General features: G+C 36.0%; 1 protein-coding gene across 1 annotated transcript; it reads right to left on the bottom strand.

Moving 5' to 3' along the window:
* Nucleotides 1–1,196: 1,196 nt before the first annotated feature.
* LOC121409137 (NADH-ubiquinone oxidoreductase subunit 8-like) lies at nucleotides 1,197–13,268 on the bottom strand. Its single transcript, XM_041600970.1, has 6 exons — nucleotides 13,181–13,268; nucleotides 8,501–8,566; nucleotides 7,676–7,765; nucleotides 6,782–6,954; nucleotides 4,209–4,337; nucleotides 1,197–2,707 (listed from the first exon to the last, which is right to left on the bottom strand). The coding sequence occupies exons 1-6, from the start codon at nucleotides 13,218–13,220 to the stop codon at nucleotides 2,576–2,578; spliced, it is 630 nt and encodes a 209-aa protein (XP_041456904.1). The 5' UTR covers nucleotides 13,221–13,268; the 3' UTR covers nucleotides 1,197–2,575.
* Between the last annotated feature and the right edge of the window lie 6 nt (nucleotides 13,269–13,274).

Below are 13,274 nucleotides of genomic sequence, written 5' to 3'. Positions count from 1 at the left end.
CTGACCTTTTCCTAAAGCTTTATATTGGCTGAAACCATAAAAAAAGTTTGGGGGGGGGGGGGTGGATTCCGCTCCCCATTTTTTGTGATAAATCCGCTGTGCGAAATTTTTCAACCACGCCGCTTGCTGACTTTTTAGACCAAATTTGCGATGCCTGGGTACGCAGTTACAAAATTACACAACATAGGTGCATGTCGGACTCAAAATTGCTCAAAAATGTGAATTCATGTACAAATCCAATGCAAATTCATAGATTCATTATTTCTACTTTTTACTGATTAAACTTAATTTTGTCTTGTTTATGATCAGAATTACGTCTACAACTGTTTTTATAAAAAAAGTTAAAAAACACAAAAGAAATAACATGAGATATTAAATTTCTTTTTGAAGTACATATGATTTGATCGGGATCCTACAAAGAGTCTGAATAAAAAATAGCAGTTTTGGGGCCGTATGATAGTTCATTAGAGCAAAATGTTTTATTTCATGCATGAATTAGCATAAATCATTAAATGAAAAATCTAAAAAAAATTACCATATAGCCTTGTAGATTTTATCGCACACTACCACTGCGCAAATTTCGCAACGATAGAAGTCCGAGATTACCCCCCCCCCCTTCCCTGATAGGGGTCCAAATAACAGTTGTTTTAGGGTTAAACCCCAAAACACTGGGCTATTTTGACACCCTTGGGCCTAGAAGTGTATTTCATTAATTTCAAAAATTTCTCATGTATCCAACTTATTATGATTAAACGATATGAAACAAATTTGGCAAAAATCACAATTTGCATTCGATTTTACATGAATTTACGTTTTCAAGAAATTTGGGGTCTGGCATGCACTTGAGAAATGTTGCCATAAATTTCAAATCATGTGTATGAAGGTTGTAAATTTGGTCTCAAAAGTTTGTGATACTTGGAAGGAAAAAGACAACATTGCGGCGCCAGAATTTCATGTAGCAGGTAATATTGTGTAGCATGTCCCACAGGAGAAAACTTAACAGATAAAAATATATTAACAATTTTACTACTGATATATCTGGTTTTGTATGACATTACAATCTCTTTTCAGAAGGAACCAATCCTTACACTGCATCAACAAAAATCTACTGTTCAGAAGATTGGAAATATACCCCCATAATTATTTAGACAAGATAAAAAAAATCAACTTTCAATAATAAGACGTACAATTAGAAATAACATTTCACACATCTTTATTATTGCATAATGCCTGCTATAGCATGCATCATTCAATTAAATTCACATTATATAGTCGAAATCTGTCTCTTCCAAGCAATCCATCACTCATTGAATGCTCATAGGGGTGTTCCTTCTACTTCATCTTCAGTTCTTGTTCAATGTGATACATTTAATATCCAATTGCCAAAGTGATGGAGATTTGACAGCATGAACACACCTTAAAGATAAAAATCTATAATGATAACACACTTTCTTGAAGTAAAGCCCATGAGTTATTTTCCACTCCCATTAAGAATACTGAATGTTTAGAATGTCAAATAGAATATATATAGTTTAATCTGCTGCAGAAGTCGAATCCAATGGGACTGCAATAAGAAACTTTGAATCATTCAACATTCAACTCAGGAAATGTAAATAGAAATTTATGGGAAGATTTATGTTTTGACCAATTTACCCCAGTAACAATATACAAGCACGGTTAACCATACATTACTTCAAGTCATTGTGGGACATTAGTGTATAGGTGTTGTGATTAACCTATCGTATCTATCAAAAAGATATATGGCCCAAGAAGTGAAGAAGATGACCATATACTATAAAGATATAATATCACAGCATATCTTATATAACACAGTGTTAGTAATTGTACACTAAGTCACACAGCTACAAACATAAAATCAATCTCCATGTTTTCATTCCAAAAGAGCTCTGAGAAGAAATATGTGTTGATTTAGACGAGTTTCCTTTTGATCAAATTCAGTCATGCAAGCACACAAGCAATAACCCATTGATTCTAACCAAAGAATCCTAAGTGTTTGGACATCAACTGCAGATCATTTTCAAATGTACCGATAATTAAATAGTACACATTAGGTTCATTTTTTCAGAACACACAAACTGAATACCTGTAGGATGAATTCCTATATTTTTAAATGCAGAAGTAATTAATCAAACTTTTACTCAAAAGTGAACTACCTTCCTATTATATCAAAAATATTTTCGATGGAAAGAGTGACTTATGAAAGTTGTAAGATGCTCTTAATATCTTGCCAACTGCCCACTAGAAAGGTACGCCAAAATAGATTTTGAGAGAAGGAATATCAAAGAGAGATTAGCAGAGAGAATATGGAGTGGGAGGGGGAATAATTACATGGTGATTTCATTGAAAAATCTTAAGTATACTCTAGCGAATGGCTGAGAAAACTGATATCATGTATTAAATACACAGAATGTGTAATCGAATCAAATGCTAGGTGTAAGAGAGTATCATGACCCATAAACAAAATATGTAATGAACTCTTCTTTTACACTGCATAAACAATATTTTTCTAACAATAGATATATCTGTATGATTATCTTTGGACATTCTCCTGCTTCTATCTGTATAGATGATCTGCTTGAATGTTTGCTGCGATCTCCGCCTCCCACTTATCTCCATTGTTGAGGAGCTTCTCCTTATTGTACAGTAGCTCTTCATGGGTCTCTGTGGAAAACTCAAAATTGGGACCCTGGAAAAAAAATTGAGTTCAGGATAATTATATCATTTTAAAAGATACTTCAGCAAATAAAAAGAAACAATACAAAACAAGAAAAGACAACTGGGGGGGGGGGGGGGGTTGTAATGGACCATTGAAAAACAATCATCCTGACAGTGGATGTACCAAAATATTAGACCAGTGATTCAATGTAGACTGGCAGACCAACAAAATGAAGAACTATTTAAGAAATTCAATGTCAATGACTTCAAAATTTAACCAGTTTAAAAATGAAATTTCTTTATCTATATTATTGAAATTTTGATAGTAGACTTCAAACCTAATTAACCAGGATGAGCTATGATTACCAATTAGGATTTCTCAATTTTTGTGCTTGAATTTAACGACCTATACCATTTTGATATTGTTCCAATCTAAACCCCTCAAAAAAAGTTCCGCAACTCAAGTTTGAGTGCTAATAAATTTCTTAGTGTGCCATCATCATATGTAAAAGTGGTATCATTGGAAAGTATGATTATTCCTCTTTACGATCATGTGTCATTTGTAATGCTAGTGTTATCATGAAATACACAGACATGATAAATATGCAGCAATATAAAAAATGAAATGTTGCAAAATTCGTTGCCATGTCATGTTTGAGTTCTGCAACTCAAACTGCAAGTTTGAGTGGTAATAAATTTCTTAATGTGCCATCATCATGTGTAAAAGTGATATCTTTAGAAAGCATGATTATTCTTCTTTACAATCATGTGTCATTTGTAATGCTAGTGTTATCATGAAATACACAGACATGATAATATGCAGCAATGTTAGAAATGAAATGTTGCAAAATGCGTCGTTTGCAATAGCGAATTTCCAATTGTTTCGAGGATGGACCGAGTGCATTCACTGTCACCTGCATGGTTGAAATTCTATAGAAATGGAGACTCTTGTTGGAAATCAATGCATTTTGCAACATTTCACTTCTGACTTTTCTCGATGTTCAGGGTGATTGCATATTCCATGATTACATAAACACAGCAAATGGCATGTCATTGTAAAGAAGAATAATTCAGCTTTCCAATGATACCAATTTCATCTTTTATACTTCATTAACCAAAAAGATATCATCCCCCAAAACTGAGTTGCAAAACTTTTTTTGAGGGGTTTATATTGGCACTGCAAACCTAGTTTGCAACTTGTAATACTCCACTTGGAGTAAGAATAATCTCATGGAAAGCGTCAAAAAATTATAGTAGTAGTAATGAATAAGGCAGCACCCACACAGAAAGCAACAGCATTGTAATGCTATGGGTTGATAAATTCAAGCAAAGAAAATCGAGAAGTCCTGCATGGTGATCTTATTTCCATAGTCCTACTTGATTGATTTAACCTTATCTATGCCAGGGGGGGGGCCTCGGAGGCTCCCCTCAATGATTCACGCAAGATTTTGCCACGCGAATTTTTTTTACTGCGTCGCTCGCTGACTTTTTACTTTTAAGTCATAATGTGAAAAGATAAATTGAATACCCACCTCAACAATAGCATCAACAGGGCATGCCTCTTGACAGAACCCACAGTAGATACACTTTGTCATATCAATGTCATAGCGAGTAGTCCTTCTGCTTCCATCAGCTCTTGGTTCAGCTTCAATTGTGATTGCCTGTGTATTAACAAAACAAAACCTACTTCAAAGATTGTTTCACAACTTTAAAACCAAATATTATTAGATACACACTTCGGCATATAATTTGAGTTTCTCTTACTTGGTAAAATCAATGACTGATGAGAAGAGAACAGTGTGATCCATAAAGATATTTAAATCCAGGCATTACCTTTTATCATGCAATGCTTTAGATTTCATTATGATATTAATCTAAAATCCAAATAACATTTCAATTATGTCAGATAATTTCTATGCTTAGAGATTGAGGAAATTTCTAAACAAAGAAGCTCCTACCATTAAAAAAAAAGACAAGTAACAAACGACTCCTACAGATATCATGCATAGGAGCCAAAATGTCATGTGATCAACAATCATATTTTGTGCAGGTCTGCCTCTTGACAAAGGTGACTGCGGGTTTGAATGGGTGAAATGATGCAGCTTTTTATCTCAGAACTAAACGACAGGCATATTAAAATCACATTAAGACTCTGCTTTTTACTCTAATGAATAGGTTTGCCTTGTTTCCCGGGGGGGGGGGGGGGCAGTCAAATGTATTGCTGTACACATGCATGACTAAATTATTGCCAAACACCCCCAAACATGTTTTGTCTGTGTGCAAAATAACACCTAAACAAGTTTTCCACTGGCTTTATTTATACATTTTGGCCCCTGAACAAGTTGTCGCGAGAATATGACCCAGGGGAAAAAGCTTGGGGAAAAAACATACCCTAAACAGGTTTGGCTAGTCTAAAAAACAAAGAAAAGCTTTGAAAAAAAAATACCCCTAAATACGTTGAACCTCGCGACTGACCATTAACCAGTCTTTAAGACCACCCTTTTCATTGAAAATCAGTGATTTTTTATACCCTTAAAGAGGACGCGCAAGACCCACGTCCAAAACTGAAAAAAAAAACACCCCTTTAAACATGTTTTTTGTCATGCATGTTTACAGCAATATATTTGACGTGTCCCCTTCCCCGGGCCTTGTTGTTGATCTGCTCTGAGATCACATGTCAACAAAATGAGTAATGCTAGTCTCTCCTTGCCGACCGATAGTACAGTGGCAGTCAGGAATTTTTTAGTGTAATTACACTCGAATCTACACTCATGCCCAGACAATAGAGTGAACAAGCCAGAACAATGGATTCAATGGACCATTTCCTCTGTTCTGCCATGAGTCTAAAGTTGAGTGTTATCTATGCTTGTAAGTAATGGCTTTGATCAGTCTGGAATCAGTTTCACTGGTGTAAATGTGGCATGAAACATTAAAAAAATAGCAAATAACTGATCATACTAGGTCATCTTGGGCTTCCTTTTGAATAAGAGCATTAAAGAATAAATAAGTAAAGTGCCTCTGGCCGTCTCACCTGCATCACTCGATTCAACATAGCAGCAGTGCTGACTTTGAAAACTACTATAACTCGCACAAGATGTTCAGTGATACTTGGTTACTCTTATTTCCACGTTTTATGAAATAGACCAATACACTTATAGAGATAGGATGGTAATTCAACAAATACCCCCAATGTGGCCAAAATTCATTGACCTCACATGACCTTGATCATGTGACCTGAAACTTGCACAGGATATTCAGTGATACTTGATTACCCTTATGTTTAAGTTTCAAAAGTCAGATCAATAAAGTTGCAAAGTTATGATGGTAATTCAACAGATACCCCCATTATGGCCAAAGTTCATTGACCTTTGACCTTGGTCATGTGACCTAAAATGCGCACAGGATGTTCAGTGATACTTGATTACTCTTATGTCCAAGTTTTATGAACTAGACCAACATACTTTCAAAGTTATGATGGTAATTTAACAAATACCCCCAATTCTGCCAAAGTTCATTGACCCTAAATGACCTTTGACCTTGATCATGTGACCTGAAACTTGCACAGGATGTTCAGTGATACTTGATTACTATTATGTCCAAGTTTCATGAATCAGATCCAAAAACTTTTAAAGTTTTGATTGTAATTCAACAGATACCCCCAAATCGGCCAAAGTTCATTGACCCTAAATGACCTTTGACCTTGGTCATGTGACGTGAAACTCATGCAGGATGTTTGGTGATACTTGATTAACCTTATGTCCAAGTTTAATGAACTAGGTCCATATATTTTCTAAGTTATGATGACATTTCAAAAACTTAACCTCAGGTTAAGATTTTGATGTTGATTCCCCCAACATGGTCTAAGTTCATTGACCCTAAATGACCTTTGACCTTGGCCATGTGACATGAAACTCTATTAGGATGTTCAGTAATACTTGATTAACCTTATGGCCAAGTTTCATGAACTAGGTCCATATACTTTCTAAGTTATGTCATTTCAAAAACTTAACCTCAGGTTAAGATTTGATGTTGACGCCACCGCCACCGTCGGAAAAGCGGCGCCTATAGTCTCACTCTGCTATGCAGGTGAGACAAAAAGCTTTACCTGAGCAGGGCAAACAGCTTCACATAGCTTGCAGGCAATGCATCGCTCCTCTCCAGATGGGTACCTTCTCAATGCATGCTCTCCTCTGAACCGAGGGCTTAGAGGTCCCTTCTCAAAGGGATAATTGATGGTGGCAGGTTCACGAAACAAGTAGCTTAATGTCATAGCCAGGCCTGAAAGACATTATAAAATGAAAAACTTATTCACTAATGTATAATAATTTCCAGGACAAACAAAAAATTAAATGAATCAGGAAGACAAATCAAGATCAGTTTTGGGGGAAAAATACATTGGAATACATTACAATAAAAACTATTTTTTACAATAACATCAGCCTGAACTCAATAAGAGCAGAAGGGTTCTTCAAAATATGTTTTGTACTAGATATGTAATGAATATCTGCTTATCCCATCCCTGGAAGAATTTATTCTACGAGCTGGGTATATATCAGCATTTTTAAAACAGAACAGGGTCATTATATTCATTTATCAACAGTGTACAAGCAACTAATGTGCATTCCAAAGAAGAATCGAACCATGTGGTCCAATTAAAGATCATAGTTAATGTGGGGTCTTACTTCATTTAGTTAACAACCAGTCTGTCTTATACACAGTATGGCTTCTTTGTTTCATCCAAGTCACTTAGTAACTTTCATTTATAATAAGAATGGTAATTAGACAAACTGCAGTGTAGCAATTAGACCAAGAGATAATTCACAAAACTGGTGCCAAAATGTCAAAATGATAAATGCACTGAAAGGGTTCAGCCTAGTTGATGTTGTCCCATCTAGAAACTAGGCCAAGTCATTCGAGACCAAATGTGGATAAAACAATGTGACTTCTTCTGATGAAAAATACTTGCAAATAAACCCAATAAAGGGCTCTCCTATCTCACCTCTTGTCAGCTCAGTGAAGAATAATGTTGATGCGGCTCGATCAGTGATCTCTTTGAAAGAATCACCCTTCTCCGTGGCATTAACATATTCTGCAAAGTGAAGAGTGAATACAAATTAAGAATTTTCATGCATGAACATACATGTACTATTCAGTGTCTGGTGGAAAAAAAAGAAGATTGGTATTGATCAAGAATTAGCCTGGACAAAAATTAAAGCAAAATGTTTGCATTTAGTGGGATAAACCATTTCTCAGAAAGAGTGAAATAAATGTTTGTGTGGATGGGAAAGCTTTCCACTAAACAACTTTGATATATTGGAATATTCAGTAAAGTTTTAAAGAATAAATGTAATTATTAAAAGTCAAGTCCACCTCAGAAAAATGTTGATTTTCATCAACAGAGCAAAATCAGACAAGCATAATATTGAAAAATTCATCAAAATCTGATGTAAATTTGTAAAATAAGAAAGTTAAAGTTTTGCTTATTTTTCACATAACAGTTATAAGCACAACTTAGGAAAAACAACTTTGTTTCACAGGACAACGGGAATAAAATTAAAATATTTAATATAACAATATACAAAAGAAATAGTAAGTTAGTGATGTCATCAGTCCCCTCATTTGCATACCGACCAGAATGTAAATATAACTGTTTTGTGAAATTAAGCAAAACTTTAAAATGCCATAACTTTCTAATTTTACATCCAATTTTGATGAAATTTTCAGTGTTACACTTGTTGAATTTTTCTCTTTTTATTCAGATCAACTTTTTGTTGGATTGGACTTGTCCTTCAAAGAAAGGTTTTAAAGAGAACAAAAGACTTACTATAGCATGACCTTGCAGATGCATATGTCACTGGCTTTACTGCATCACATAAAACAGCCAAAGAGCCTGAAAATGAATTGTAAAGAATATTCATATAATTCTTGTTTTTTCCAAGAAATTCTGAGTGCTAACAACAAAGTGAACATTTTCAGTTTCTCAGTTTTTGCAAATTAATTACATGTAGCTCATTTGACAACTTCAGAATTGTCCAAAGGCTAAAGCCACTCAGCTGTGCATCTTGGCTTCAGAAAATTACTAAGCTTATTGCATGCGCTAGTTTGACCTACCAACTCTGAGCTACATATGATTTGTAGGCCTATATATCATAATGATATAAGCGACACAAGAGTGTCGCTTAGGCGAGCACATAATACGTGGTCTGTAACGCAAAAAATGTAGTTTTTGGTCAAGCAAGAAAAGTGGAAGATGGCGACTTCTCCTTTGACCTTCTGACCTCAAATCAATAGAATTGCTAGGAATACATGTAGGATCTATCCTGGTACCATATACACCAAATTATATGAGCCTTGGTTAAGCTGTAACGTTGGCGAAGAACAATAGGAAACTAGATGGCAGCGTAAATATCGGGCGAGTGTCTTCCGTCTTTCCATAATATTTTTCTCATTTTTTAAAATGAATTCTGTTTGAAAATATAATCGATAGTGTAGAAATGTCGGAAATGAAGTTTTATCCCATGTACATGATTTAGGGCTAGATCTTTTAGAAGGAAAGTAGAAATCTCGGGGGTGCAAGTTTCAGGTTTTGTAGCCCTTCGTGCATATGAATGGGAAGGAAGACCTGGCTTCGTTGAGAGTAACCTTACATTAGTAAATGATTTTTACTCTCTAACGTTAAAAGCCGCCTGGCTAATCATGGACTGAGTGATGATGGAGTCCCAAACTTCTCAAACATCCAGTCAAGCTAAGATAATTTGACTTTGGAATCTTGCCTTCGATTTGGTATTCATGATTTTAATTGGCCTTATCATCATCCAAGGAACTGGGGACAAACTTGAGACACACCTCAAATATCAGCAATCTTTCAATAGAATCCATGGTTGGAAGATTTTCAAAAGAAATCTATTGTTCGCGATGCGAAACGGTGCGAAGCTTCTCATTGAGCGGGGAGTTCCTTCCACCACACGTTTTCCCATTGACACAATAACAACCGACTCGGACACTTTTTCAAATGACAAAAATAGTCTTTTTCTTTTCTCTCCTGTGGCTGTATATTCTTCCAAGTTGATGAAACAATGATCAAAAACACTAAATAAGACAAAATTAATCACACTAAAAACACTATTTAACTGTCTAAAGACACCGTGTGATCTGAGTCCCCTTCCCCGGTGTTGAGTTCGTCCCATTTCCCATAGGAGGGGATTTGGATAAAGAGGAGTACTATTAGTCATTATCAAAGTCCCCTCCTATGGGAAATTGGAAGAACTCAACATGGGAAGGGGACTTGGATCACGAGGAGTAATTAGACAGTTGAATAGTATTTTTAATGTGATTATTATTGCTTTTAATGATTCTAATTATCGGAAATATTCATTAATTTAATCATCTCTAAGAAACTGTCTAAAAGTGGCAGAGTGGTTTTGAAGAGGGAAATGAGGGGTAGATGAATATCAATTGCCATTTTGTATTTTTAGGAGAGGGGACTTGGATCACAAGGAGTAGTATTTTAATTCAATTCTATTGATAATACCTTACCTTACCGCAAATACTGGAAGAATGCTGAATTAGCAGCCGAGCTTCCAGGTCTATCTTCTAATAATAATTCATCATCGAAAATAGGAAACAAGTGACACAGTGGTTTACTTTGGATGAAGGGGGATTTGAATCACGAGGAGTAATATACAGACATTCTTCTTACAATGGAGACAGTTAAGAAGGAGATATGCAATTTGATTTATTTAGTAAAAATGTGATAGACAAAATAAAGCATAATCATGACAAACATACATAATGAGATTTATTTAGGCCTGGGACTTTTTGGGCTTTTTTCTCTTCGGGTACCCATGGTAATTTTCGGGCGGGTACCCGAAAATCATGTCGCTCGAAATATGACTGGTGGAAAACCCCAAAGGTGACGTCATCAAGCCAATGCGATGCAAGCCAATTTATGAATGAAAATATAGTAAGCATGCGCATTGCAAGCCTCCCGTGCCCCACGCAGTATTCCATCGAAACAAGTCTGCAATACTCTGTCACCTCGTACCAAAATCGACCTAGAATTCCACTTTTCTATATTTCATATGAATTATAAAAGGTATTCTCAGAGGATCTGTTTTCTCACCACCGATACTGCACAGGTAAGCAAATTTTTATTACTTCTTGCTTTTCCGTCAAAATCTTACGAAGTATGATGGTGGGCCCCAAGTCTGCGCACCTAACAATTTGAGTTAAGATTTAACATGAATTTCTTCTTATTTCACAAAATCTTTTAGTTCATAATGTTCCTGATATTGTAAGTGTACCAAATTTCGCATAAAAAAATGAAAGAAAATTTAAGGTTTTCTTGAAAAAACCTCGGGCAGTCATTTTCACTTTGCACACGATTTGGGGATTTTGATGAAAAAGGCCTCACTTTGAGGCCGTCACATGAAATGCCCTAAATTCATTATTTTCGCACCATTTTGAGTTGGATTTTTTTATGAATACCTCTAGCTATGTATTGCATGTGTAAAGTTCGTGCTCGTTGCGTATCTTCTTTTACTAGAATCGCGCAGATACGCGGGTGCGCAGACTTGGAAGACCACGCAGACATGGGGGAACTGACCATACTAAGTTGCGTCAATATTATCGTGTTTGTGAGTTTGTAGAATCTATCGCTACGTGAACAAAGTCAATTACCGGTAATTTCCGGGTTTCGGAGCGTCAAATGCGCCAGCCAATCACGATCGTGTTACCATTTTCGGTTCATGATGAACTGAAAATGGTATCAAGAACGTGACTGGCTGGCGCCACGGTAAGCCCCTGGGCTCCCGACCCCCCATCTAGTATGGAAGTGGATCGTATTACCAAACACTTTTCATGAATTTGATCATATCAAACACATTATTCCAATAAAATTCACCAAACTTTCACCATAAATACACAAATACCTACAAAATATAAATATGCAGAAATTTTGCCGAAATTGTTTTTCATTTTTACGACATCAGCTTCCAATCGGACCCCTCTTCGCAAGTGAAATATTTTGGTCACTTGAAAAGGTATCGTATTACCGAACGTGTGTTTTCAATCACTCACACAACATGCGAGGTTAGTAATACTAACCTCGCACAACGCATGTGGTTTCATAGTGGACTTTGACGTTTTCATTCATCACACGAATGTGAGGGAATAAAAAACGCCAAACGTTTCAGTATTTCTCCACTAATGATTTCTTTTTAATAGTTTAAGTTTTAAAAAAAAAATGAATTGGAAATTATTTATAAAACTGTTTTTATCGCTTACCTCCAAGTCTCAACAAGGGTACTCCGTTCGATCCGTCCTTAATACTGCGGTGGAAAGTACGCAAACAACAGTCGAAAAGCAATTTTTCGTATCGAACATTCTCAATTCAAGTCGTCAGCGCGTAATAGGAAATTGTACCAAAAATCAACAGGTTGCATCTCATGTATATACTTATTGGTAAAGTACGCCATCTTTTGACAAGATGATGATGAAAGTGGATTGAACGAGCAAGAAAATAATGCTGATCGCCTAGAATGCAGCTAACTTGCACCACCGTAAACAAAGGTACGGTAGGCACTTAAGAACCAAGTTTGAAAGGACACTCGTAAAATTATGTCACTCTCGCGATGAATATTCATTAGATCGTGGTCGTGCGTGTTCAATACAAACTCTCTGCATGCATGCACTCGGTGTGTATTGAACACGCACGACCACGATCTAATGAATATTCATCGGCGAGAGTGACATAATTTTACGAGTATCCTTTCAAACTTGGTTCTTAAGTGCCTACCGGCTTGGTGAATAATATCGCGCGCCCTCTTTAGGCAAAAGTTGATATCAACGCTGATCAAGAGGCATCTACGTGAAGATCACGAAAAATGCTCTTATTTTATTAAAAAAAACAGCAAAGAGAATTCAACAAACGATCCATATGGTTCGGTAAGTGTTATAGAAAAAGTATAATTCATAGCTATGATGTAAAGTCATAGTTATTTTAGTAAAAATGGTGTGAAAGATTCGCGTGCACCAGGTGCATATGAATCCTTCACACACGAGACGATTTGAAACCATGAGTGGTTTTCAATGGGAAAAGTTGGGAAATTTTTATTTTATTGTTTTGAGGATAAAGACTTCGAAATTGTGTTTTTGATAATTTTTCATCATTTTTCTATTTATTCCCTTTGGAAGGAAGTTGCAAAGATTTGAGCGTATTTGATTATTTTCTGGTCGACGCATATGATGCGTTCGGTAATACAAGGCCGGTCGGTAATACAATCACTCACTATACATGTTACTTTAAGTAACATCCACAAAAATAATCACATGGGACCAGACCACCGGCTAGACGGTTTTACTGGATCTGGAACCTACAGTCACTCACTGACACTGTACACTTCTACATGTTCTTTCAAGTTCACAACTAAATTTTATGAAAATATAATTCATCAATTTCTTCATTTCTGCTATTGCTTGCTGTAAACATAGTAAACAAACTTACCCGTTCTTGAAATTTGAGACACCAGCCGAAATGTCGCCATTTTTTCTAGACCAATTATTCTCGAGATCAGACGCAGATGGCGTACCGGGTACCG

This window comes from Lytechinus variegatus, chromosome 2 (genome assembly GCF_018143015.1).
Source record: "Lytechinus variegatus isolate NC3 chromosome 2, Lvar_3.0, whole genome shotgun sequence".
In the NCBI taxonomy this organism is placed as follows: Eukaryota; Metazoa; Echinodermata; class Echinoidea; order Temnopleuroida; family Toxopneustidae; genus Lytechinus; species Lytechinus variegatus.
This window is presented reverse-complemented; position numbering and strand designations above follow the sequence as displayed.